At 45.7% G+C, this 26,537-nt stretch overlaps 1 protein-coding gene across 6 annotated transcripts; it reads right to left on the reverse strand.

Moving 5' to 3' along the window:
- Positions 1 to 851: 851 nt before the first annotated feature.
- On the reverse strand, positions 852 to 25,960 carry RILPL1 (Rab interacting lysosomal protein like 1). 6 transcript variants are annotated; one of them, XM_055710588.1, is made up of 8 exons: positions 25,450 to 25,960; positions 21,781 to 21,931; positions 16,346 to 16,464; positions 14,776 to 14,997; positions 10,982 to 11,154; positions 10,373 to 10,465; positions 6,224 to 6,311; positions 852 to 3,790 (listed from the first exon to the last, which is right to left on the reverse strand). In XM_055710588.1, exons 1-8 carry the CDS (start codon positions 25,744 to 25,746, stop codon positions 3,785 to 3,787), a joined length of 1,149 nt encoding a protein of 382 aa, XP_055566563.1. In that variant the 5' UTR covers positions 25,747 to 25,960; the 3' UTR covers positions 852 to 3,784. The 6 variants fall into 6 exon arrangements, with proteins under 6 accessions (XP_055566563.1, XP_055566554.1, XP_055566582.1 ...); XM_055710579.1 differs by lacking the exon at positions 6,224 to 6,311; XM_055710591.1 differs by lacking the exons at positions 852 to 3,790; positions 6,224 to 6,311 and adding an exon at positions 4,419 to 4,993.
- Positions 25,961 to 26,537: the final 577 nt, after the last annotated feature.

Here is a 26,537-nt window from a genome sequence, read left to right on the forward strand (position 1 = left end):
CCCATCCGGCTGCCTGGATTAGGGTTCATGAGACAGCTCCATATTTAGTTATGTGCCAGATGTCCATACTCATTTAATGAGACAGATACTTTTTATGAAATAGTCACTCGTTGAAGAAATAGTAATGGAATAGCAACAAAGCTGCTGAAAAATGTGCCCCAAAACAGAAGCTGGTGGGAAGTGACTTTATTTTCTTGAAGACACTGGGACAGGTGAGACTTTTAGTAGTACTGTGTCCTTAAGTAGTTCTGTGAGGTGATCGAGCAGCACGGAACAAGAAACCTGTTTTTATGTCATGGGAGGGTGTAATTCCTTTGTGTTAGAGGAATGTGTGCTGCAGTAAGCAGGTCAGAAAACGCCTGATGTTCCTGATAATCCATGGGCAGTGTCATGGTTAAATGTGGTTGCAGTTGCGCCCGCTCTGCCCTCTCCTCCTCTCTGCCATCGAAGTCCTGCCTGCACAGGGTTTAGTCCTGTTCTGGAAGCTGGGCTTGCTGCTGGCTGTAGCTGAACTGGGGAAAACACAGGGAAAAATCTCCTTTTTCAGAGCTAGGATGTGTATATGCAGACACACATCTTCTGGTGAGGAGCTTGCCCTTCTTTCTAGAAGAGGCTCTGCCACATTCTTTGTCATCATAAGCCACTCCTAAATATACACTAATGTATTTTAAACTCATTTTTTTGTCAGCCTTCGAATGCCTCTATCTTAAACCTTGCCCAGTTTGAGGCTTTATTTCCATTAAGAGTTGTCTGAGCCATTTTCAGGGGAAAGCAGATTCGTATGCTGCTGCATCCCCAAGAAGAGATGGTATTCACTTTCCACAAAAAAAAAGACACAAGTCTTGCAGAAATACTTGTTTTTCAGAAATATTTATTAAACTGTTAAAATGATTTACTGCCCAACCGAAAAAAAAAAACCCAAAACCAAAACAACCAACCCCAAAAACCATCAGTGATCCTGCGCTTTGCAGACAGGATTGTTACGCCCCTTACCTGGCGCCTTTTCTAAAAGCAGATTTTACTTGAATATTGAGAAACAACACATGACAGATCTTCAAATCTTTTCATACTCTTCCCTACATGCCATCCATTCCGATGGCACTTGGAGTATGTAAACTCAGCATTTCAAACATGAGAGCGAAGAGGTTAATGCTAGCAGGTCAGGAGGAACTAATTAGATTTTTGAGGTAATGGGCTACGGAGATGAGTGGGGGAAGGTTGTACTGCTTAGTGCCATTGTTTGAAGATCTGACCCAACAATAGCTCACCATAGGGACAAGCTTTACATGCACCAGGCCAGGGCACATCCTTTGTGATACACTGGCTTAGGTGCTGGGGAAAAACAGTTCAGTCTGTGTATTTCTATTATCCCAGTTCATTGCTCTCAGCTGATTTCATAAGTGATGTGCTTATTCAGGCCGTGCATCTGCTGCATTCTTGCATTGTTTCTGATCACTGCATCTCTTCTAAATGTGCCAAACGAGTGTAAACTAAGCTAGGGAGAGACTCGACGGGCATCGTTCATGATTTAAGGTAACCACCTGATACAAACGTAGTGTACTTTTTTTTTCTAGTATGGAAGTGGAATCAAGATCTTAGCAACTTAAGTATCAATAAGACACTCCCCCCCCCATTTCAGAATTACTTTTCACACAAGGTGGGAAGTGGAGGTTTCATGAATACAACTTTCTCTAAGCATAAAACTTGATATGTTACCAAAATGTATCCAGGCAGAAGCTTACCTGCCTAATACCAGCACCAGACGCTACCGTCACTATTCGAGATGCAGATGTCTTACATGTAAGGCCACGTATCCCCCCCACCCCAAACTGCAGCGACACCGGGGGGCACAGTAAACACTTCACCTAGAACAGGTGGAAGGTCCGTGTTCAAAACGAAGCACAGTTACAGTCGGGAGCAGAGCAGCACTCAGCCCACCGCTGCAAAGAATGCTTTCCTGGCACAGCGTCACTATAGATGGGCTAAGCACCCTTTGCTGCTCATACGCATTCCAGAGTCTCGGATCACCCTGTATTAAAAACAACCGGCCTGCACTAAACCCTCTGGCTCGCTCTCGTCTAGGATTGCTTCAGGACCTCCTCCTGCGTTCAGTACCTGGGGTAGCTGGAGCTTTACGCCAGCCTGTTCTTAGTGCCTCTCCAGAGAGGAGGCTCTTCACAGAGCAGATGTCGTTGCTGGGGGTAAGGTGCCTGGTGGCAGCTCACAGCCCCCCATGCTAAGCCACACGTGCAGCAGTTGCCTACAGCCTTGCCACAATGAGATGCTCCTCACCAGCAGCGTGGTGCTCCGGCACGGACTCTCCCAGCACACAGGTCACACAGACCTCCGCACCCATCTCCCAAGCAGCTGCGCTTGCCCTCTCCGGCCTGGCCGGGTGCCTTTGTGGAGCGTGTAGTGCAGAGGCAGGGTGCGTGCTGACACCGGGCTGTACGCAACAGTTATGTTGTCTGGGTTTAGTGTTTTGTGGTTTTTCTAAGTACAACCTCAGTCAGATCCAAGGGTCTCGCAAGCTCGATTGCAAAGCAGACCCCAACCACGCCGCCCGGCAGTTCAGCTGGCAGTTAAGCCCCTGTAACTGCGGGCTCCCCAAACATCGACCAACGCCAGCAGAGCAGCCCACACAGATAAAATTCATCCGCTCTGCCCAAGTAGTGTTCAGGCTAGTCAGAGAAAATGTTTTGAGCTGGGGTCATCCCTCAGTCAGTTAAAATAGTTCATGTCAGCTAGTTCAGGATGTCTTTCACTCTGAAGTGAGGCAGTCTTACCTAGACTGAAAAGTGGAGCGTGACTTAATTAAAAACCTGTCTGTGGGAAAGAGATCCAATTCCCCCACAGCTGCTGCCTGCTGCTGTAGCAGGGGAAGTCCCTAGTAAGAAGGAAAAACTTCAAGTGTTAGAATTCCTCCTTGTAAGCAATTTGTTTTCCATTACTACTGCAGAACTCATGGCAAAATGCAAGGCACGCTCACCTCGTACATCGGTTTTTTCATGCTTTAGGCACTATAAGCAGCAAGGGAAATTTATACTCACTGTCCCTCTCAAGGCTACTCCAGTTTAATCAATTTGTATCTGGTGGATTTCCAAGGGGTTACTCTGCAAAATGCAGGTGCCAGCTGAACCTGACAGGACACAGCAGCGCTATGACCTGCCAGGGAGAGTGGCCAGCTGTCGTATCCCTCTTAAAAAAAATTCTTACAGAAATAAAAAGCAAACAACCGATAGTGTTAACAAACAAGGTAAAAGAGTCTTTGCCACTAGATATTGTACACTGCAAACAAACTTCTAATAATGGCACAGGTCCTTTTTTTTTTGGTTTAAAGAAGCTTGTGTTACTGTAGTTAATGCAAGAACAAGACCATAGACTTGTTATTCAGCACAAAAAAGTCATCTAGAAGCTTCGGTGTCCCAGGGTATCAGCGACTGTTACTACAAAGCTTGGATTCTGTTTCCAGCCAACAGTCACCAAGTAAACGGTGAGGGATCCCTTTGGAAGAGTACATCTGAAACACAACCAGAGGTGTGCAAGGCAAACAAAAGTGATGAGCTGCCAGATTTGTTTACAGAAGCTTCTTCTTACTAGACTGTCGAGATCTACTATGGTAAACTGAACGCCTCAAGGTTTTAGTCACAGGTGCTGCAGGGCTTCTTGTCCTTGTTCAGTGTAGGAGTCATCTTTATTTGAATTTGACCATTCTCCGAAAGTATCCTGGAAGTGGACATTTTTCTGTGACGCCTGCATACGTTTCTTATCACGGGAGAAGAAACTAAACCTTCCAGGAAGGGAGGAGTAAGGGAGGGGAGGGAAAAGAAAGAAGACTGTTTATCATCCTGAAAACACTTCAAACACCCGACACGATACACAGCACAACAAAACACAGAGCAAAAAAATCTGCATCTGCGAAAATCAAGGCAGTGAAGCCTGATGGGAGTGCATGTCAAAATGTTATTAGAGATGAAGTCATTGCGATCTCAAGCGGTTTGGCTATGGAAGCTTCAAATAAGCTCTAAATGCTGTTGACTCTACAAGGTGCAGGTCTCATTTTAGATGTATATTCCCCTTCCCCAGCCCTGAGATACAGAAGCAACACGATACAGGTTAGTTTCTTGGCATAAGTAAAGTGGTATCTTTGGCATTAAATCCATATAATTTACCATAAAGCAGAAATAGAAAATGTTTTTAAGGGTGTCAGCAGGGAAGTTCATATGAAAAATAAGCCTCCATGTTTTTTCCAAGTGTACAGATTTTCATACATAGGCTTGATTAATAATAAATTTGAATAAATGAATAAATGCACATATGTGCATAAGAGTTTGCAGGATGAAGGCTGAACAAATGCACACAAGCGTGCACATCATTTCCTGTCACACGGCTTGGGTGCTCTGAGATAATGACGTACATGAACCAACAGCCATTTAATACAACAACAAATTGCCAGCTGACAGCACAGCTAAAAATATACAGTTGGAAAAATCCTTAGTATCATTTTATTTTGTATAGGAGGACGTTACTTGATTAGGCAAATTCAATGATTGTCACGAGTTCAGTACCAGAGGTGTTAGTGCAGTGTTTAGGTCTGCTGAGAAATGCAAAAGTTGTGGTTCCAGCTAGCAAGGGTTTGAATTGGCTGCACACCCTTTCGGTTTTAACAGTGTTCTGCACAGTACCAAGCACAATGCAGTTGTGCTCTAGGACAGGAACTGCTAAAGGCTTCCACAGTAAAAGATTATGCAAATATAAATTCAACTTTGACAGGTGATGGAATATTTATCATCTGGGGCATAAACCTGACCCTATGTCCATGCCCCATCCTTCCGCCACCCACGCTGCCTTAAGTCTCCCCTCAGTACCATGATCCCGAGGTCGAAGCCGCCTTGTGCGGAGCAGGAAGTTGTGCCTTCGATGTCTCTAGTCACATAGGAGGCTGTATTTGAGTGTCAGATGAGGTTTGAGGCAGCTTTCCTGAAAATATATCCTAGCATATGTGCAGGTAAGCATGATGATCATTATTAAGAATATTGAGAATATCAAGAATAATTACTTCTTGACTAAAAAGTGATAAAAAAAGCCACGCAAGTGCCATGCCAGATAACCAATGTTGCTAGCAGGACCTGAACTTTTGCATTTCCTGGCTTCAAATGTGCAGCCTTAATAATGAAAGTAGTCTTTTGCACTTAATTAGCCTCACACTTTTCTACTGCCTTCATCACAGGAGCTCATAAATTCACACACATATGCTATGTCTTTTCAGGGCTGGATCCAATTCCAGCTGCTAAAAGAAGTGTCTAATCACCAAGACTTTCTGCTAAGCATGTCTGGCCCTGCATCATCAGGCTTTACTGTCCTGAAGTCCCCACAAAGGACTGCTGTATTTACGCAGGAAGTTTCAAATGTCAGAGTTCGGTAATTTTTCACTTTATCATGAATCTAAGAGAAAAATATGTTTGTAAAAAATCTCTACACAAAGCAGAGGGCTTAGGCTTTTAAAATTCCTTCTGAAACAATGAAAATTGTTATTATCCTAGAAAACTCATGGATGATGTTTGGGAAAAGCATGTCTGTGTGGAGAGGATAGGAATTTAAATATTGTGTTGCTGCTGTAAATAGAAAGATCGCTAAAACAGCAGTTCTAATGCAAAATGACTTTGCATTAATAATTATCAGTAGGTCTTCCAAGGACAGACAAGAATAGGATGATAGAGTTGATTGAGAGTATACTCAATTACAAAATACATAATTAGAGACAAAATATACAGTGCATCGATAGAAAGACATGGAAACAACAGCCTATAACTAACACTGGAAATTAATGTAGATATCAGCCATTACATTCTGTAAGTCTAACTGATTTGTAACAAGTCATTAGAATGACATGGGTTTCTTAAAAAGCATCGGTGTGAATTGGCACACTTAGTAAGCAAAATTAACAGATGCTGGTTAAAACCGCATATTGCAACAATTTTCTACAGAGTAATGATTGGTTTAGCACAGTAACATTAAGGCAAAAGGTGATAAAATGTCAGTACTTGAGGATGAGCATGGAGGACTACAATGAGTTGTGTACTGACTGGTCATTCTGATTGGCACGTTGTTCTTCTGTGATCCCACAGGCAGCCGATGAGAATGCAACCAGCAGTGCGTGTTAACACAGGGTCATGCAAAAGGAAACCACGGTACCAAACATTTAAAAAAAAAAAAATCCTACAAGGGACACAAGTCTTCTTATTGGCTGCAATGTGGGATCGTCTGGAATCAATCCAGCTGCTACCATGGGCATTATGGCTGTAAAGATCCTGGTCAGGAAAGTACAGACACAGAAGAGATAAGACTGGAGCAAGGGAAAGAAAAAGCATTCCATTAAAAAGAAAAGAGGCAAACATGGTACATGGGGTTACTCTGAATTACCACAGGACACGTTACAGGGAGAGGTGGATCTGCATCACCCAAGACAGCTCTCCTCAGTGAAAAACTCTTTATTCAGAAAAAGCAGTCATGGTAACAGTTTAAATTGCTTTTGAATTTCTAAAAGATACCACTTTTCTGTTGTGAGGCAGCCTGCAATCTGGGTTGGATTTCATCAAGGTTTTACCACCTCTAGCAATGCAGAGCAGAGTGCACATTTTTCTTCCCGAGAGACAAACAGGCACATACACAATGAAATGAAGGATGAAGGTGCATGTTAAGAAATACAAAACAGGACTCTGCTGTCACTACTGGATATCTGCACAGAAAACAGGGTTAGACAGGACCAGCACTACAGTTAAAGATTTTACAGATGTTACGGTTGAGAGTTTCAAGTTAAAAAACAGTATCGCAGGTGAAATATTGAAATAACCTCCTATGCAAGCTGCTCGGTTAAAGGGCCTGTGTATCTGTTCCCAAAGAACCTGCGTTGCTTCACATGCAGAAAGATGCCAGCTGCAGGCAGCTGAATACTGATTTGAAACCTTGCAGCTACTCTAGCAGAAAGGCTTTCTAGCTGGCTAGCAGCAAGACTGTTTCCTTGTAAGAGTTCAGCACTTTCACTACGCATTATACAATTCATGCAACTTAAGAGGTCGAGAGCACGTGGGTAGGTGCTCCGTGCCCAGCCAGCCCCACACAAACCTGCCAACACACCTTCAATCCATACCTGGAACACCCTCTGTTTTTCTAAGGGTTCTCCTCAGAGGTTCTCCCTTGTGCCAAATATTTTTTTGAACTGTGGACTAATGTCAATTAAAGATTAAGTTGAAATCATGAGAGACATTTCACTTGTGACCAAATGCAGCTCTCCCCAACACAAGTCACTCTAACTGCTATTCTTAGATTAAAAATGAAAACAAACAAGCAAACATTGTATCATTAGCAGTAGCTAGCAGTTCTATTTTTATGCATCGTGGCACTGTCTGTGAGCTGCAGAAATGACACAGACACACCAGCTTTTGTAGACTGCAAGAATAGGAAGAAAACTTATGGCTGTTTCAGGCATTACATCAGTGGCAAACAAGCACGTATCCTTAAAGAGAAAACAAAAGGGTGTTTTCTGTTCAAAACAGAGGGAGCATTTTTAATCCTTGTGCTTTTCCTCCTCAGTAAAGCCTCCTGGTTACATTATTTCATCAAAATTCTGACATGTGATGTGGTAGGGACAAATGCAGAAATCAAATCCGTCTGAGATCAGAACTCAGTTAAGCGTTTGCCCCAAACACACAAACCTGGGGAGTTGAAAATAACTTTGGTTTTCCTTTCTTTGTGGGGATGCCGCACAGAATCACTTCAGCACATCTTAGATGGCACAGGCTACACATACATGTCTCATTCCTGAGATACTGTGTGGTCAAGGAAAAAAGGGCACATTACAGAGGCAGGCATAAAACTCTGGAGAGGATAGCAACACTGTTCTATTTTTGTACTTCAGCTTTTTGTTTCATCAGGAGAAAAAGTCTGAAATGGAGGGAAAAGCAATCCTGCTTTCATGTGTAAAGGCACTCTGCACGCAGATACCAGCCTTACAAGTTGTCATCCCATCGCTAGGTATGGAGAGTCTCCCAGGGAGCCATATCAGAGGCGCTGACAGCACCCTGCCTGGGATGGGGAGAAGGGAGCTCTGGAGATGGCTCGCAGCGGGCGGGGACTGCAGCTGGGGTGGGAGGGCTGTTGTAACAGGACAGAACAGATGCTGTGCTTGGGTTCTTTGTGCTGCCCAGCAGTGAAATTTCCTGTTTTTTTAAAGCCCATCTACAAGTGCACTGTTGACAAACACACACACACACAGAGGAGGAGAGAAAGAAAATAAACCCACACTGGACAAATCCTGTCATGACAGGCTGCAAGAATAAGACAAACTTGAAAACTATTACCATTCTCCGGGTTACCTAAGTAGACGGTTTTATTTTCCCGTATTTAATATGATGGCTAGGTGAAGAGAGAGCAGAAAGAAACCCAGGGACAGAGCATGACAGCTAAAGAAATTTCATCTTAACAGCAAGCTCGATACGTGCTTCCACTGTCTGGCAGAAGAGGACTTGCCTTTTCTGGCAGGGGCCAAAACAACATAATTTTATGTTTTGTTGCGTGCAGTTTTAGTTACATGAATTTAATACAGAGTCTGAGAAACAGAAAGATTAGACAGGTGTCTGAAAATGTGCATTGATTGAACGGTCTGATGCTCAACGGGTTTTCACTAATAAAAATAACCGAGGAAGAAAACACTACGATAACTGGTTGGAAACACTTCTGTGCCTCCTGCCGTGGCTCCCCGTGCTGCTTACGCGTGTATGCAGAAGGCAGAGTCAAAGCTAACACCTTGTCAGCACGTGCTCTGTCTTACAACATCGATTTACATTTTTATGCTGCCTTTGCTTCATAAATCAAGTGCGGAACCTGCAGTCAACACAAACTGCATAAGCCAAAACCAGCCATCCCTCACCACAAAGTACTAAAATAAACTTAAAAGCAAAAAGCAGCTTTACAGTGGAGATATTATTATTATTGTCATCACAGTTGCAGAACGAAAACTTAAGTCCAAACTCAAAGTGTATTTTCCTGTCATGTGAGAGAAAGGGTTCTCTCAGGAAACAAAGCAGCAGAGACAGAAGCTGGAGTTTACTGAAAATAACCAAAAGTGCCCTCCTGACTTTATGGTGTTTTGGATCAGTCCAGATCTTCCGATGGAACTTACTCTCACAGGGCTGCTGCTATTATTAAACAAGGACTGAAGGTTATGGACATGGGGACAAGATAGGAGAGCTTTTCATGTGGAAGCAAATGACTGTTCCAAAATAATTTATGCAGTTTAAAAAGTTAAGCTTCCGGTATCACAAAAATCCAAAGACTTGCTGTAAGGTTACAAGACTTAATTTGGTATAAATAAATTTACAAGGAGAGAGCTTCAATAGACAGATTGGTTGGCTAACACTGTGATTTTATAATGAAGTGATACACTAGCAAATGCACACCTCTGACAGTAAGCTTAGCTTTCAGACAGCAACATTAAATACTTCACCAGAAGGTGGGGTTCTTTAGAGCCATCCTCTCCAGCTGCAAATCTGTTCAGCAAACCAAAGGTTTTTGTGCTGTACACGTAACGCAAGCCAGGGTCTAAAGGCTTAGGTCAACAGGGAAATAGGCACAGAGAGTCATGGGGAAACCGTGCTCTCCGCGCCCAACTGCTGGTTTTGCTTGTAAACAACACTCTTTACACATCTTCTGAGCGTGACTTGGGGGCCAATGGTTTTTGACACCCCAGCCCCTTAGGATATGTGTGTTAAGGAACTGAGATTTGCACTTGAACAGGAGAATTGTTCCTATAATCCTTGCACACAGAGATCCAGCACTGACTTTCAGTTTGGGGCACGCAGGACAGGCTGAGCAGTGCTCTGGATATGACCACAATTAGTAGCACCTCCCTTTGGAGTATGATTACGTGGCCCAGACAGGAAAGCTCTCTAGGAAGATCAGGTGTCTGGGCTTAAGAGCTCCTCAGCTCATACCAGCTACAATAAAACGTTTCAACACGTGCTCTTTTTGTTAGCCTGAATAGTGTACTTAAGAAGGAAACATTAGGCTTCTTGGGCGTACCAGTGTGGCCCATAAACACGCACATGGAGTAGGGAGTACATCTGCACGTAGGGAGCAAAAGGCACCACAGGAAATAACCCGAGACTGAAAGTTGTCCCAGATCTAGGCAAAAGTTTTGCCCAAAGCCAACTGCTCCTTCTTGATACCTGTCAAGTGCTCCATCAGTGTCTCTCCCACATACATTAGGAATGTGGTTATCTTAATTTTTAAATTCTTTAAAATTGTCCTACCCATAAGAAACATGTAGTATTCGCAGACTATATCCAGTATCCTTAGAAAATATTCTACTTACAGTCGTTTGATTCCAGATTCAGGCTGAGTTGAGGGTTTTGACTGAATTATGGGCGTAGGTTGAGGGGATCTTGTTTCTTCTTCTGTCTCCTCACTTGAAAGAAAGAAAAGATAATTAACATTCTCCTCCCAAGCCATAGAAACACTTCAAGTTTTAAAATTCTATCTGAGGTAGTTGTCAATGAAGAAATGCAAAAAGATCTGTTCAAAGCTCACTGAAATCAATGGCAGGTTTTTCTGTCAGCCAAGGGACAGCACCTAGAACTGGGTCTCCTTTCAATATTTTCTTCCCATTGTGACAAGGAGAGGGAGAAGAGGCATGCATTAGATAAAAATTCTACATTTTTCTGTTATATCTGAAGTCCAAAAGTATTAAATGTTTGTAATCTTTCTAAAATTCAGGGGGAACCTAGGAGTTCAGGAAGGGCATCGTTTTTCTCAATTTTGAGGAACCAGATTAAAACTAACGCTGCATGTTTGCAATCTCTACTTTAAGCCTTTGCAGAAATGTAAGTTGTTGGACGCTATGTAAGAGCATATTTATTGTTTCTAGACCTGCCCTTTGGCTCCTCTGTGTATAGCATGCAACAGGAGAGGAGATCTAACTTACCTTTTGTAATATAAAAGCTCCTCTTGAAGTAAAAACACTTTAGATTTCAATTCATTCCTCTCGTGAAGGACATCCCGGAGCTCCTGCAAGGTGAATCTTGGACGATTCGGATCTTTTAAGTCCATTGCCATCTTTTCAGACTCTGAGAGGCAGTCATCATTGTTTGGCTCTCTCTAGGAAGTGAAATGGGCGTATAAATTCACCACGCAAGTGCATGTCTCAGAAGTTTGAAGTATTTATCAATCTAGTTCCCAGCCTCTTCCTTTCAGCACTATTAAATCCTCTTTTAAGAGACACACAGCAATTTTAAGAGGAAAAAAAATGTACAAGGCGTTTGTTTTTCCATGTTAAAAGACACTCAGCAGCAAGAACAGCTCAGTGATCTGATCTCTTTGTTCTTTCCTGTGCACAGGTTGGCGATGACACACACAGGGCTGGTGAAACCGTGGCAGGTTGCTGAAAGGTGATCTGAGCTCTGTTTCACCTCTCTTCACCCGGGGTTTGGGGGAAGCTCACAAATGAGGAAGACCTAGGTGTAGTGACCTACAGTCGAAGCCCTGCGCTCACAGGAATCTTTCCTAGAGTTACACGTTCGGGAAAACAAGCACCAGTTGTTTCTGAACACAGGGTCTAACCTGAGCTGCCTTATAGGTGATAAAGTCTTTTTGTGGAGAAATTCCTGTGGAATTCAGACTGCCAGGAAGTCCACTGAAAAGGTATAGTCCAATGTTTGATAAACAAGCCAGTTTAAGGAATTCGTACTTCTAACAAATGGGGTAAATCAAACATCGGCCTTTTATATAAACACTGAAAAAACTGCGTAGCAAAGATCATGACAGTTCCTTCCAGCTCCTCCCACAGAGAGATGGCTCCTTTGGATGTAAACATATCAAGTGGAGATTTAATTTATACCCCTTTAATGCCTTTATTAAAAAAGCAGGATTGCCATTAGTACCAGTATCCAGCCACAAAGCAGAAGAAAACTGCAGATGCATGCTAGATGAGGCATTTATACACGTGTGCCCTTGTCTCTTCTTTTCCTCTGAGCAGAGTTCACTGGAAGCTTGGAGGAATTTCTCTCCCACCACCCAGCTCCTGCGGCTCCCAATGAGCCAGACCTTGCACGCTAGGCACACTGTCAGAGTCCCAGGCCTGTGGGAGCGCTTCCTGCCAGCCAGGTAGACTCTAGCACTTGCGCAGAACTATTTGGCCCTAACTGCTTGTGAAAACATGGTCCGTAGAAACACCACACACCAAGATCATCGTTCAGGTCCTCTACTGTTGTTCCACTCAGCACAGAGCTGAGGGCAAGTTAATGGCCATCACAAGCTTCTGGGAAGGGAACTCAGAAGCAAGACGCTGAAAAGCAACTGCAAGCCTTTAGAGGTCTGCAGGATTCTGAACAATACAAATAAATGCAGGGTGCTCTGTTCCAGCAAAGTACATTTGAAATGTAGCAAAGTACATTTGAAATGCGATGCTTTTTGCAAGGACTCACTAGAGGTCAGCTAATGAAATCAGAGATGCCAGCAGCCAGGTCAGCCACCTGCCCTTCTAGTAAGGATCAGTCTCAGACCTCCTGTGCTGCAGTGATGCCTCGCTAGGATGCAAGCTGGAAATTTGAGGAACCAAGTACTGAAATTCTTAAAGTCCATTTTTGTAAGCCTTATCCTACCCTCTTTTAAGCTCATGTCTTTGTGACAGTTTTTCTATCTATTGATACGTGATTTCAGGTTAAACTTGGCTGGGCTACGCTTGGTGCAATACCAGTTTCTACAGCAGGGATTGCAGCCCTTGCCCTGCAAAGACAAAGCAGCAAAACAGTGCTCACCTGTCCTCTTGTTTGATTCACCCCTGTTCATCCAAATGCATTTATTTACACAGACTACAATAAATAAAGATTGATGCAACCTAACAAGAGGTTCAAAGGAAATTACCCAAACACACTTTTCTTCACGCCTCTAAATTAGCGTCTGAGCTGATGCCTCTTTTTTTTTGGTTGTATATTTGCCCCAAACAAGGTCTTTTTGCTAGATGTTGCTGAAATCAGCAGAGACTAAGCAGCCTGCAGCCAATGCATATGTATTTGACTGAAGCCAACAAGCAATGTCCATTCCAGAGCATGCAGCTATTCTAGCTTTCTGCTTGCCACTGCAATTCCTGTCTAACCATCAACCTGGCAAAGGGAGCGGGGAATGGCTCTAATTAGAAGAAGCGCCATTCCCGTGGAACTGATGAGTTAGAGAGAGGTAAAGAATGCATCCTTTCTCTCCAGAGACTGAAAACACTTTCACTCCTACTGGCTCTAGGCCGAGGCTCCACAGCCCCATTTACAAAGCTGGGTGTCCTGGCTGAATTAACAGCAATGAAATAATCCTTTTCATTATTAATACAGTGCGTGCCCAATTCAGCAGTGACATGTTAATACAACACTGGCTGTCGCAATCCAGGGGGGACCGGGGTACCCTATCAGCCTTTGCCTCTGCTTCTTGATGTACGTTCCTGCCTACTGCAAGTGAATTGGATGTTTCACTCGCTGCTGCAGTCTACCAGGCATTGACAACGCTACCTGGTACTGGAGCTCTTACCAGCACATCTAGCCAAACAGCTCTATATGATAGTGCTCCTCTAAGTTCTTCCATATCATGACACACCCCCCCTTTTTTTTTTTTTTTTACTCTTTAAGAGCTATTAGGAAAGGGAAGTACAGCACATTTGCTTTAGTAAGACAGAAGTAGTGTCCTATGCACAAAGAAAAATAATAGGAACCATATGGAGAACTAAAGGATGTAACAGATCAGAGATGCACCCTTTTCTCAGGAAGCTCCCCTCAAGTTTGTGTTCCTACTGCTCTGATCTCAGCACCAGCTCAATTTGCAGATTGTCACTTTGCCCCTTCCTGCAAGTACTTGAGTAAGCAAGCAGTACCATTTCAGGAACATCTCTGCCAGTAACGCTTCACAAATTCCAACAGAAAGCAAAAGTGGAAATAAGGCCAGAGTTGGTTCCTCTGAAAGGTGCCTTCAAATATTTGTATGTTGATCTGGCAGCAATAGACCAGCTTAGTCCTGACAGATTGAATGTGCCATTAGCACTGCAAGGACCAAGCGTGCAGAGTTCTGCACTGCCTCTGGGACCACTTCTGACACCATTTCCTTTCTACTGTTGTTCACATGCCACCTGGGACCTGGTAGGGCTCACTTAGTTGTGTACCCAGCAAAGCTTCAGCTCTTCGTCAGCCGTTTATCTTTTGGAAAACCCTGACTGTTTAAGGGATCTGTTTGTTTTCCTTTGGGGGAAGGGGCTGATGTGTACAAACAAAATGAAGCCAAACATAGTAATACAGCACTACCAAAACACTACCTGCCTCCAGTAAAAACTAACAGCCGATACTCCACAGATTCTGGATTGCTTCACGATGTCTTTAATAGAACACACTCTTTTGAGGCAATGATTTGTTCTGATGTCTGGCAAATTCTGCAGCCTAGCGCAGAACCCAAAGGTTACACTCCCTAGGACGTATGATGGGTAGCCAAGTCTAAGTGGAGAGCTGTTCTCTGATGCAGATATGCCACTGCTATCTTGTGCTGCCACTCTGCCCTAACGGGGCCTTCCCTGACACAGAGCAACGAGTGACACTGCTCCCTGTGTGTCACACCTGAACACAAGATGTCCTCAAGTCCCATCGTTGCCTCTGATGTGTGCCAACCACATTTATCCAAAGAAGAGGTACTTGGTATGAAGTCAAAGCTTTTTAAAAGGCTGTTTAAGAAGTGATTTAAGGTGCCTCTTACCTTTACTTCCTCCTCCCCATTCTGGCTGTCCTCACCCTGCAGTTTTTCCCTCAGTTTCCCCAGCTCTGCTCGCAGGTTGCCCATCTCCTGCTCCTTGGTTTGCAGATATGCTTCTAACTCCACCTTCTGCTCAATCAGCGCCTTCCCCTGAGCCTCAACAACGGTGATCCGGTGCCGCAGGTCATGGTTAATTTTCATTAACCTGTTCTGTTGCTGCTGAAGCTGCAAAATATCGATGCAGAATATCAATGCTACAGGTTGGCATCCATTCAGCCTTCAGCCACGATGGCTAAGTCCCAAACATCATATTAAAGAAAAAGTAGTGGGTTCCTTTGAATTCATTCAAAGGAAATTGTGTTGAATTTATTCTGGAAAATTCTCCCCCCTCTTCACTCCCAGATTAGTTTTTTTTAATATCTAATTATCTATTACAGTTGCAGTCACCAAAATGTAATTGGTTTCTAGAGTAAAGAGGCATTTTTCCCCTGGCACAGGGAATTCTCCATCTAAAAGATAATCCATCACTTGTGATACTGTGTTTCAAAAAAGCAAACTTCAAGGATAGGGCAGCTTATGGGATTCCAAACCAAATCTTAACCCAGCGCAGCAGAGAGAAAGCCAGGGCAGAGGAATCCTTAGCATTCAGTTTATATTGTATTTGCTCTGAGCTCTTGGCTCTCTCGTATGACAGGATGTGACCTGCTAGACACCAATTTGAAGGACCACAGCACCTGCCAGAGGCGCTTGCCTGGCCCTCACTAGCACCAGGAAAGCCCTACGGCCTAAGGAGATGAGGCAGCGTGAGGATGGGAAGCAGGAGATGGGTAAGGAGGTCATTCCTCCTGAAACAGAAAAAACCAAGACATCACGTGATTCCCAGAGTCACAGTGGAGTCTGTGATTCATCTAAGACTAAACCCGGGTGGATCTCTTGTGCTGTGGTCCCCAGGTCCACCGATCCCCTCAGTGACCTTCTGTGCACTGCTGGTGAAAGTGACCCGGGCTGGGCTCAGGCCCCTTCTTCCTACTCTCTTCCCATGCAAAGAGGGATCCATCCTGCATCCCTGGTGTGGGACTGCATGCGTGGAGCCCCTGCTGCCAAACTCTGCCGAGAATACACATAAAACATCCAGTAGCCTGCTCACCCACAGCAGGGATCTCCGGGTGGGGTGAGGCGTGGGGCTGCTGAGGAAGTTTGCACTGTCAAAGCAGAGAGAGGTTCAAGAAGCGAGAGACAGTTCCCTCTCTAGTTCCCACGAAGGGGAGAGGTATCAGGTCTTTAAGGAAACCAACCAACCAACCTGTCCTTCCCCCATCTTCCTCTCCTGTTACACTGGTTTCCAGCCACATTTCCAGCCACGTTCCAAGTGTGCCTGGTCCTTCGGAATGCAGCAGAGGGGGGGTGTCTGTGCTGAAGACTGCCTACTCATTCTGGACACTCCACACTTACACACACTTCAGTTACTGGACTAATAATCTGGCATTGCCTACAAATTCTGCATTAACTTGAAACTAGGCTGCAGAAATATGGGCGAGAAAGAAGAGAAACAGGAAGACTAAGAGCCACTTACAGCCTCTACGTCCTCATTTTTAAGTCCAAGTTCCCGGTCCTTTGCTCTGATTTCATCCCTCTGTTTATCTACCACTTCCTTCAGCTTCTTCATGACTTGTCGCTCTCTCTCTGACATTCCTGGTTAAAAAAAAGAACACAGAAGAAAACCTAAGGACAATCAGGAGCTGCAGAGACTGAGAACAATAACAGTAAGAAATATTTAGGTAAAGACTCTGGAACTTGGCTGCTGATAGAATTACAAAGAAGCTGTTGGAAGATGCTTTAAAGGTTACTTCAAGGGTAACAGGGAACATAGATGACACAATCCACTCTGTAAGGCCACTGCACAGAAAGTCCTTTAAAAAGGAAGCAACAGTCCACAGAGACATTTATGACAGTGGAGTGACACTGCTACATCTTGCTGCCTCAGTAGTTTTACACCAGTGTTCGCACTATGCCCCAGGGAGCTTGGTTATCTGCACGCTAATCTGTAGAATCAGCTGGCCAAGACCCTGTGAAAATTGTAAAAAAAGATGGTCTGGATCCTCAGCAAGATTTAAACAACATGTCACTATTGTGGACTGCATCTGGATCCAAACTAGCTGCGGTGCGCTGGACTAGAATGATTTTATGCTGAAACCCAGTTCTGTGTTGGGTGAAAGGGAGAGAAAGCAGGACCTTCAGAGGGTGCCCCCACCCTGAATCTAGAACAGAAATGTAGTCTATATTATGGTCATGTATTTTCTCCTCATGTTTTGCAGCCCTTTCCCCATCCTGTTGTGTGATAATTCATATTTAGAATAACTGTACTTCAGAGAAAAATTACTACATGGAATTCCACTTGTGAAAGATGTTTGGAACATTGCCAAGAATCCAACATTGATCCTGTTTTAAAATAAAGGATTAGATTAACCTGAAATCTGACCAACAAATCATTGGGAAACGTCATAAATCACAATACAGGAGGCATTCTTCCATTATATTATGCCGTTACGGAGATAATCAGGAACTGGCACTGCAGTGATGGGCTCTTCAGAGCAAACACAGACCAGATGATTTAAGTCGGTGAGACAATAAATCTACTACACTAACTCTGCCTGGTAACTGCAGAGAGACGTGCAGTCTGACAGTCCTAAACTATCACGTACAATCACGTTCCACAAGACCCCATACAATGGCTGGAAGATGAAAGCCTGTGACCAGGGCAGAGTGTGGCTGCCCTGGCCGAAGTCCAGTTCAAGAAGGAGCTGAAATCTAGGGTCTGCTGCTGTCTTGCTCTATTACCTTTGGCAAAGTACTTAGTTTTGTGGGTCCTCAGCTTCCTCCATTTACAAACTGCGAGTGGTGATAATTCACCCATCCCTCCGGGACAGCTGGAAAACCAGTTCCCACATCAGAAATATGCTGCATACACATAAAATGTATCCAGCCAGTCAAATCTCTACTTCAATATCAGCTCAGGCTTTACGGTGATGTTCTTCCCTCACCAGAGAAGCCCACAGTTGCTCCCATAAGAGAATGTAGGCTGCATGCCTTTAGGAATTCCACCTTATGCATCACCTACAGCTTGAACCGATGGATCACACGGTACAGCAAGACCAACCTGAGAGAACGAGAGTAACTCTGGTGCACGTGCACTCCTGCAGCAGCTGTGGGCTCCCAGGCAGCCATAAAAAGCATACCACTGCAAACAGGGGGAACAGCAGTTCCAACCGCTCATTGCTAAAGGACCAGAGTTACAGTACAGCACAGAACAGGCTCTGCAGGGAAAAGGACTGGTGATCACGGCTGACCGGGAATCTGGTTCAGAGGACACATTCCCATCAAACCCCAGAAAAGAGCTGAGCATGACATGGTGTTCACATTCTAGTATTACATTTGCATCTCTTTTAATTCTGTGGTAAGTTTGCCTGCTCTGTTTCTGGACCCTGCTCTTTATCATCTCTCTGCTCCAGGTTCCAGTTCTTTGCAGGCTTCTTCGCTGGTAACAGCTCATACCCACCAGGGAGGACAAACAGACGCTGACACATACTGCTACTGAACTCTTCTAAAAGATTCACGCTTTCCTGTCATCATGCAGGTTTAATACATCACCGCATCCACAAATCTCGCTACAGGCTTCTGGATCCACCCTCTGTAGCCAGTCTCTGGGCTGGGGCCTAAAACATCGGCTGTATTTAAAAACAAAAAAACCCGAAAACTTTACTTTGAAGTACAGAGGGACTGCAGTGAAACTTTAGACTGGTGGTTTCACCCCAGTAGGAGCTAGGAATAGTGAGTGCAGCTATATTCATTAGTACTTGTGAGATGTTTTGAGATCTCTACATAGCAGGTGCTATTTAAAGAATAAAGTACCATTTCAGTGCTGACTGCTTTTCCTCCCACTGTGCTCATTTTTCTCCCTAACATTCGATGAACCTGAAAGACTTCAATTGTGTGCACAGATCACCACGTTATCATTTTTATTTCAAGAGGAGGGGAAAGGAAAGGTGGGAAGTGTTCATGAAACAGTCACATCCTCTTCCATTTCCTCAGGCATTGGCAAAGGGGAGAAGGAAATCATTAAGCGCCCTAAATGTAAAGTAATTATCTCTAAAGGATTAAAACTCTAATAACTCCAAGATCTTAAAGGGCACACCCAGCTGGCTTCCTGGGCACATCCTATGAGCAGCTTCCTGTGGACTGCTGTGATCATAGCATTGTTTGGGCAAGAGAAAGGAAAGCAGCTAAAAAAACCACCCAAAACAACAAAAAAACCATCCTTTATGTTTAGGGACCTCTTTACTGTTGTGTTTATACATCTATCATGGCAGGCCCAAGGGCCAGCCAGGGCCTGTGGCACTACACCACTGGCCAAAGACGTAGAACAGAAGTTTGCCTCCACTTTTGAAAGAGAACTGTAGGTTCCTCAGCAGCAAAAGGGGTTCACACAACTGTTGCCATCCTGCTGCTTGTCTGTATTACCACAGCCAGAGGTAGCAGCTCCCCTCAGCAGCCTGTCTGTCCTGTTTGACACATGTTGGGTCAAGTTTCCTTGTGGCATTTTACTAGGATATTCCAATCAGACAGCACCATCAAGCAGCGCTGGGTTTGAGCTTGGGAGGAGTAGCGTTAATGGATGTTGTAGACTCATCTTTAACTCCTCCCGTGTATTTTGCATTCTGCCACACACCCTTTCACACGAATCCTGCTCTGCTCAGACTCTCGGCAGTGCTGCAGACCCTCTGTGCAGAACACTCCTGTTTAAGCAGGATTGCCTCTGCTCCTCTCACAAACACATTCAATATGCTAAAGCATGGCTCTGTAAACTCTGACGTGACTATTAATTGGCAAGGACTGAATCTCAGAGTCTTGCACACCCAAATCACTGGCCTCTGTTGCCTGTGCTAAAAATAACTCCTTTAACTGTCTGGTGAGTAAGCAGCGAGCTGTTAATCCCAGGGGCTAGCCGCTAAGGGGAGACATGATCACAATACTAAATTGTGCTGATACGGAGACTGGAATCTGGTCAAAGTTAGTCCAGCTAACAAAGTATTTAGCTTGAAAACCACATATCAGATCAAGTGATGGAGACTGAAAAAACCAGCATGACTGCTTTTTGACACTAACCAAATAAGTCATGAGACACATCTATCCCCAGTCATTAATGACAAAATTTCCTGAAAGGAAAACAGTTGGGTTTGATATAACAGGTCCCAATAATACGATGGGCTTGCTATAAACTAATATGTTTTGACTTAAACTGATGATTTGGGCCAAAGAATATCAATGATCCCAGAATGTGATCTCTGGAACAGCTTTATGGGTTTTGTTTGTGTTGTTATACTTTGGTAGACACAGTAAAAATAACATGAAAAGTATGCCTGGCATTTGCTTGTGAAGAGTACAGCTATATTTAAATACAAGCACATGATCTGCAGTAGATACCCACTGGAAGTAAAAAAAAACAACACAACAACAAATAAACCAGAAGAGAAAACAAAGGAGAAGCTGGTTCTTTATGTCATAGTCTTCACAGTCCATGACTCATCACTGCCATTCTGAAGTTTTGCATAGAGTGTGCAAGGCCAATGTTGAGCTACTTCTTTGCCATTGACTCCTAAATTGAAGGTGCTGCATTTGTTTTTAGAAAATGATCTTGAGAGGTTTAACAATTTTTACTTTTTGAAGATTTCATTATACTCCTCCCAGGGCAAGTCAGCAGTACTCAGCCTCTGGGAGAAAGCAAGTGCAACTTCTGTGAGGTTGGACAGTTTCATCCAGCTACAGCAAGCCTCAATTTAATCCCAGCTTACCTGTCTGGAGAAGGATATCCCTTTGCTCCTAATGCTTTACTGGAGAGCTGTAATGGCTTAGCTGTGTGGTCTGGTTTTCAGACTGGGCAGTGACTTTGCACGCTACACACAGGATGCTAAGCCTTTGGAAGGAGCCAGGACTTCAGCGCAAATCAGAACAGATCATGAAAGTGGTGCTGTGGCTTGAAGCAGTGGACCAGAGTCCTGTTCATGTACAAATAGTTCAGAAAGCCACCGACTTCCAGACTGACTCACCATCACAGGCATACCTTACTGCTGGAGTGATGCTGTTACCACTCTCAGCTGCTCGCCCCATCTCTCAGCTCAAGGCTGCCTCATCCCCAAAGCTGTACAGTCATTTTTTTTAAACTCCTCAGCTTAAACCCCAGCAAAGCATCATGAAATGGAGTTGGCACCCAGCAGCCTCAAATTATGCACTGTGAACTGTGGAGCAAACAGATACCTCTTCATCTGCCCCTGCTCTTGGGAAAGGAGCTGCTTGCTGAGCTGTGGGTGAGCTGAGGATGGCAACCTGTACTTGAAGCTCAAGATACAAGATTCCAACTTCTGCCTCAAGAAAGAAGTTGCCCACAAATTGCTTGTTTCAACTCTAGAATTCACCCACTCCCTGGATTATAAATCTCTTCACTCATAGCCAATTTAGAATAAATCCCAAACAAGTGAGGGAACCCTAAAGGCAGGCAAACCAAGTAAAACCAGCCTCTCCTATGCTAGGAGAATATAATTATATTATCCTAGAATATCTCCATATGGTGGACTGACATAATTCAGACAAAGAAATCTTGATTTGCTGCTTTACAAGCACTTATCCTGAATAGATCAACAGTTGCACCTATTTTTGTGCATAACAGTGTGAAATAAATATTGCTGAATGGATTATTCCACTTGTATTGGAAAACATAAGGAGGGCTTAAGAATGGCTTTTCTTTCCCTCCTACCCCCACCTCTTAAGTCTTCAGTGTCATCATGTATGCAGAATTTTCTATTCAGGTAAAAAAAAAACCCACCAAACAATCCCCCAAAATCCAGACCTGCATTATTCTATAGGAAAAAAGCCAGAATATCCAGTCAAAATATTTTGATAAAGTATTGCTTTTTATAACAAAAGCAAGTACTGAACTTGAAGTATCAAACTTGCCTTCATGCTTCTGAAATTCCTCTTCTGTGAAATTAATGTCTTTGTGAGACAAGTTTGTCATCAGTTGTTTATTCTCCTCCTGCAGCTGTGCAATTTGGGTAAGAAGGTCCTGTGCTTCCCCTCTCCAGACATCCTCCACCAGTTCTAATTCCTAAAGGGCAGACCGGGACAACACATTTATATTTTTAAACACAGTAAGAGTCTTTGACTGGACTATTTACAGATCAAACTCATAGCAATCCTACTATGATTCTTAGAGAAAACAATTAAATGAGACCACTTTGAATTTCTTAGAAGAGTTCTACATTTCTAAGGCCAGCATGGAGGTACCAGCTATCACAGCCTCCTTTTGCTATATGCTGAAGGTAAGCACACGAGGAGACAATTCCTGATGTGAACATTTTTGACGTGCAAGTTACCCAAAGGATGGCTCCTTATGAGAACCAGAGTAAGGGGACTGCTGCGTTAGACAAGATAACCAAACGTGAGCCACAATTACCTCCTGCATCCCAGGAAGCAGCTGCAGAGGCCGTTATAAACGCCCCAGAAACATCAGACAGCGTGTGCCAGGGGAGCCAGCGTTAGGCATGCTCATTCTGAAAGAGCAGCACCTCCAGTCTAAATTTCTGTTACAAAACACAGATGTAAAATAACGAGTGCGTGCTGCAGCGCAGCAAACCCAGAGCTCCCAGCCCGCACGGTAAACACAAGACAAACCCATGCTGCTTCTTCTGTGGACTGTTCTATATGGAAAGTCTCGAGTGGCATCTGTGCTAGTGGCAGTGAGAGCAGTCAAAACAACTCCCATTTTTCAGGACACCCAGTGTGTCAAGAGCAGCTGTCCCCAATCCCCGTAAAGGTCAAATCAGGACAGAAAAGCAGAAAGTCCTCAAGGAAAAATCAGTTGTATTTACAGCTTTACCGGTTCTGAAAGCCTTTGCCCTAAACCACACTCCTGCAGTGGGGGGCATGCTCTGCTCCGTTTTCCCGGATGCGCTTCCAACAAAAAAAAGCTGCAAATGGCTGGAGCCAGGCTGAGTCACTCGCTGACTTTCACATTCATCCAGCATGGCCCTTTCCTACCTAACAACAAACCACACTCAGACAACAACCCCGCCAAGCACAGCGCGAGGCTAAAATAAGCTCTGCTGGGAGATTAAAGGATAGCTTTCTGCTTGGAGTGCATGCTCTGATAATGGGAAATCATGTTCCTACTGACTTTTGGATCCAAAAGCCATTTTATTCCAGCATTTGTTACTTTTTAGAATGCTTGCTAGAAATTTTGCAGAAAACACTATATGACACAGAGATTATGAATAACATAGGTGGTGTAAGCTATGCAGACTTCATTATTAAGTAAAGAAAATTTCACTAATCACCTCTATTTTGCTTGAAACTCTTTATCTTGAGAAAAAAGCAAATGTCACAATACTCACATTGCCAAATACCTAGACTATTTACAGTGATGCTGCCTATTATGACTCTGTAGCTAAAATAACGCAGTGACCTATTTTAGATAATAAAATAGCACATTCATCAGTTATAGGCATACTGATAAAAACAAAACAGAAGGCACACAAAACCCCACGCTATCTAATTGTTTACATGCGGCTGCACTGTAAACACACAACTATGCTAAGGTTTGCTGAGGCAAACTTTCTTACTTATTGCTATCGAAGACTCCAATGAATTACAGCAGAAATTAACTTCTGAACCCTCATTAGTAGAAGTATCAGAGAAAGAAGGTACCACTAGGTGCCAGCCAGCTCAGGAAACTCCAGGCAGTGCTAAGCCAGGTTTACAGGCAAAACAGATTGACGTGTAAAGTTTAAGTACTAAAATCTCATAAACTGATGCTTGCAAGGACCACTAAACGCTTGTCTGGATGATTCTCTGGAGGCTTTCAGGGCACAACTATTTCTCAGCCTCTGGCTTTTTCTGCTTACCAGCATCTGTCCTGTGAAAGAGTTAAGTCTTCAAACCCTCGTGCTGGAACACAGATGATGGGACACTACTGTTCTGTAGGGACTTTATGCATTGGGAATGTACTCAATCAAAGAAATATGTTATGTATCATGTACTTTTATTTTGTCTGTTAACATGCTTCCACCAAAGCATCACCTGGATTGTCTAAACACTGCCTGAGCCACTTCACGACTATTAGAGAAGCTGGCAGAGTGGAGATGGGAGATGGCAGGGAGATCAGTTGGCATCTGTAAGCACAGTGCTATGCAGTTGATGTGTTTAGGACACTTTTTTTTTTTTTTTTTTACACATATATGAACTTCAGAAGTACCTACACAAAACATCACCTTGTGCTGCTACCAGCCCAATCCAGTATTCAAAACAGCATTTTGCAAGTACCCGAGATAAAGAACTACGGTTGACTGTCCCTCTGAAGCAGTGGGGAGGTCTGACTTGGGCAGGTCTCCCCAGAGGTGACATGCCTTCAGGAACCTCCTGGCAGCTCGGGCTCAGGAAAAACTGATTTGGTTCTAGCAGGGGGCCCAGACACAGTACGGGACCAGCACAGCCGCATGCCCACTTGCCTCCACGTCAGATCTGTTTGAAGGGCAAAGGCACAGGTCTGCTGCATGTCCTTGCACTATTCTCTACACATTCCTATTTCCTACTCTGGGCACTTACCAGGGCTTTATACATTAACGATCTTCTACCAACCTTTTCAGACACTCTGCCCTGAGACTTCCTCTGCAAAACGTTGTGGGAACTACCCTGGAGTTTCCATATACTAAGTCAAAGTTCCCTAGATGACCCTTTTTTTAAAACATGAAACTTGTATGTGTTTAAGCTAAAGCCAACGTCTTGGAATCTGAGGTCTTCCAGAATTTCCCTGTCTCCGCTTTATTCCAAATCTGTGCGTGCAAGCAGGAATGGCATGAGGCAGCTGTGAGGATTTAGCACAGCCGCTTACTACAAGTGCCATTACTTGTTTCAAATCAGTTATCTGGGTGGTTTAAAGAGCAGATCTGCTGCTTCCACTGCAGTAAGCGAGCAGCTCGTGCTGTCCCACCACATGAGGGTAACAGGATATGGGAAACGATCTCTGCCTCCGGCTTCCATGGGAGTGGGGTGAGGGAACACTATGGTCACCCCAGATCAAGCCAAGGTACAATATCCCATCATCAGCGGTTAGAGCAGGAATCTGGGCGAGTACCCTTTCCTACTCTTCAGCTCTAACGCTGCCCTGAAATCGCTTGGTTCTCCATCTCTCTCCTATGACTTGCCTACCTGAGTGTGGCAGGAAAACCGGACTGCTAAACCATTCCCAGCTCTGGGGAGAGGAATGCATGACTGTCCGTGACCTTTCCTGGCCTAGCAGGAAGCAGCACCATCCCGCCGTCCGGAGAGGGGATGGAGCAGGAGCCCTAACCAGCGAGGCACCACGGGAAGGAAAAGCAGTGACTGGGGAAGGGGTGGAGGAAGGCGAGGAGGAAGGAAACTTCCAGGAGGGCTGGGAACAAAACCCAACCAACGACACCCCAAACCCTCAGGGATGCCAGGGCAGCATCCCCGCCGCGCCCCCCGGCTCCGCAGCCCCCGCCCCCCCCAGCCGCTTTGTGTTCTCCCCGGCGCGGCGGCGGGGCCGGGGTCCCGCTCTCCCCCCGGGGTCCCGCTCTCCCCCCGGGGCCCCCCGGCCCCCGCCCGCACCTTCTGGTGCTTCCGCTCCTTCTCGATGCGGTCCATCCGCTCCAGGCGCAAGCGGTCGAGCTCCAGGCGCAGCTCCTCCATCTCGGGGTTGATGTGGTTGCGGCTCACCAGCACCTCCAGGATCTCCAGCACCCGCACCACCTTGGGCATGAGGCGGGCGATGGCCTCGCAGCCGTGCTGGTCGATCACCCGCTCGAACTCCTGCCCCACGGCCGAGGCGATATCGTAGACGTCCATCACCGTCAGCTCCGCCGCGTTCTTCTCCAGGGCGGGCGGCGCCCCGCCGCCGCCGTCCATGGCTCGCCCGGCCCCGCGGCACCCTCATAGGCGGCGGCGGGGCGCTGTCCCGGCGGGGCGCCCCCCCGGCAGCCCCCTGCTCCGCACCCGGCGCCGCCTCGCCCGGGCCGCGGCCCCGCGCAACTCCCGCAACTCGGGCCGCCGGGGCGCGGGGGGGTGTTTGAACTTGGCCGGGCGGCGGGCGGGGAGCGGGGCGGGGGCGGGCGCGGCGCCGCCGCTCGGGGCCAATGGCAGGGACGGGGCAGGCCCCGCGCATGCCCGCCGGGCCCCGCTGCGGGCGGGGGGGGGCTCTGCCCCGGTGCGGTGCGGCCCCGGCCCCGGTGCGCGCCGCGGGGCGGGTCGCGGCTCCGCAGGCCTCCCTTCAGCAGGCCGCTTCAGCTCGTGGCACCAGCCCTCCGGGGCCGAGGCTTCGCCGCCCGGGGGGGTCGGAGGGGCCGGCAGTCGCACCCACGCGTGCCGAGCGTCCGGGGTCCCAGCTGGGCGCCACCCAGCACCGGAGCGCGTTGGCAGCAGCGGCAGGGCCGCACCGGTGCGGCTGCGGCACCACGGGACCCGCGAGAAGCGCCTGTGCCAGAACCTGTGTACCGGGACAGAAGGGCGAAAGGGGGTCGGTCCCCCGCTGCAGGGCAGACCAGGGCTGGCAGGTGGCTGCAGGCAGCCGCAGTGGCTGAACGAGTCATTCCGCAGGGCGGCAAGGGTCTGTCGCTGAGCGGCTTGCCCCTCGCCAGGGTCCTTAGGCCCTAACTCTGCCAGAGCAGACCAGGAGCATCTTTATGCCTGCACACGTGCTC

This window comes from Falco cherrug, chromosome 1, assembly GCF_023634085.1.
Source record: "Falco cherrug isolate bFalChe1 chromosome 1, bFalChe1.pri, whole genome shotgun sequence".
NCBI lineage: Eukaryota > Metazoa > Chordata > Aves > Falconiformes > Falconidae > Falco > Falco cherrug.

Bases quoted from the DNA above. Each gene is read 5' to 3' on its own strand.
- RILPL1 (XM_055710579.1), bottom strand. From the start codon at position 25,746: ATGGACGGCGGCGGCGGGGCGCCGCCCGCCCTGGAGAAGAACGCGGCG. The intron at 16,465-21,780 runs GCAAGTTTGATA...TTTTTTAACCAG, and splicing joins GGAATTTCAGAAGCATGAAG to GAATGTCAGAGAGAGAGCGA. The intron at 3,791-10,372 runs GTAAGTAGAATA...CCTTCCTGGAAG, and splicing joins GAATCTGGAATCAAACGACT to GTTTAGTTTCTTCTCCCGTG.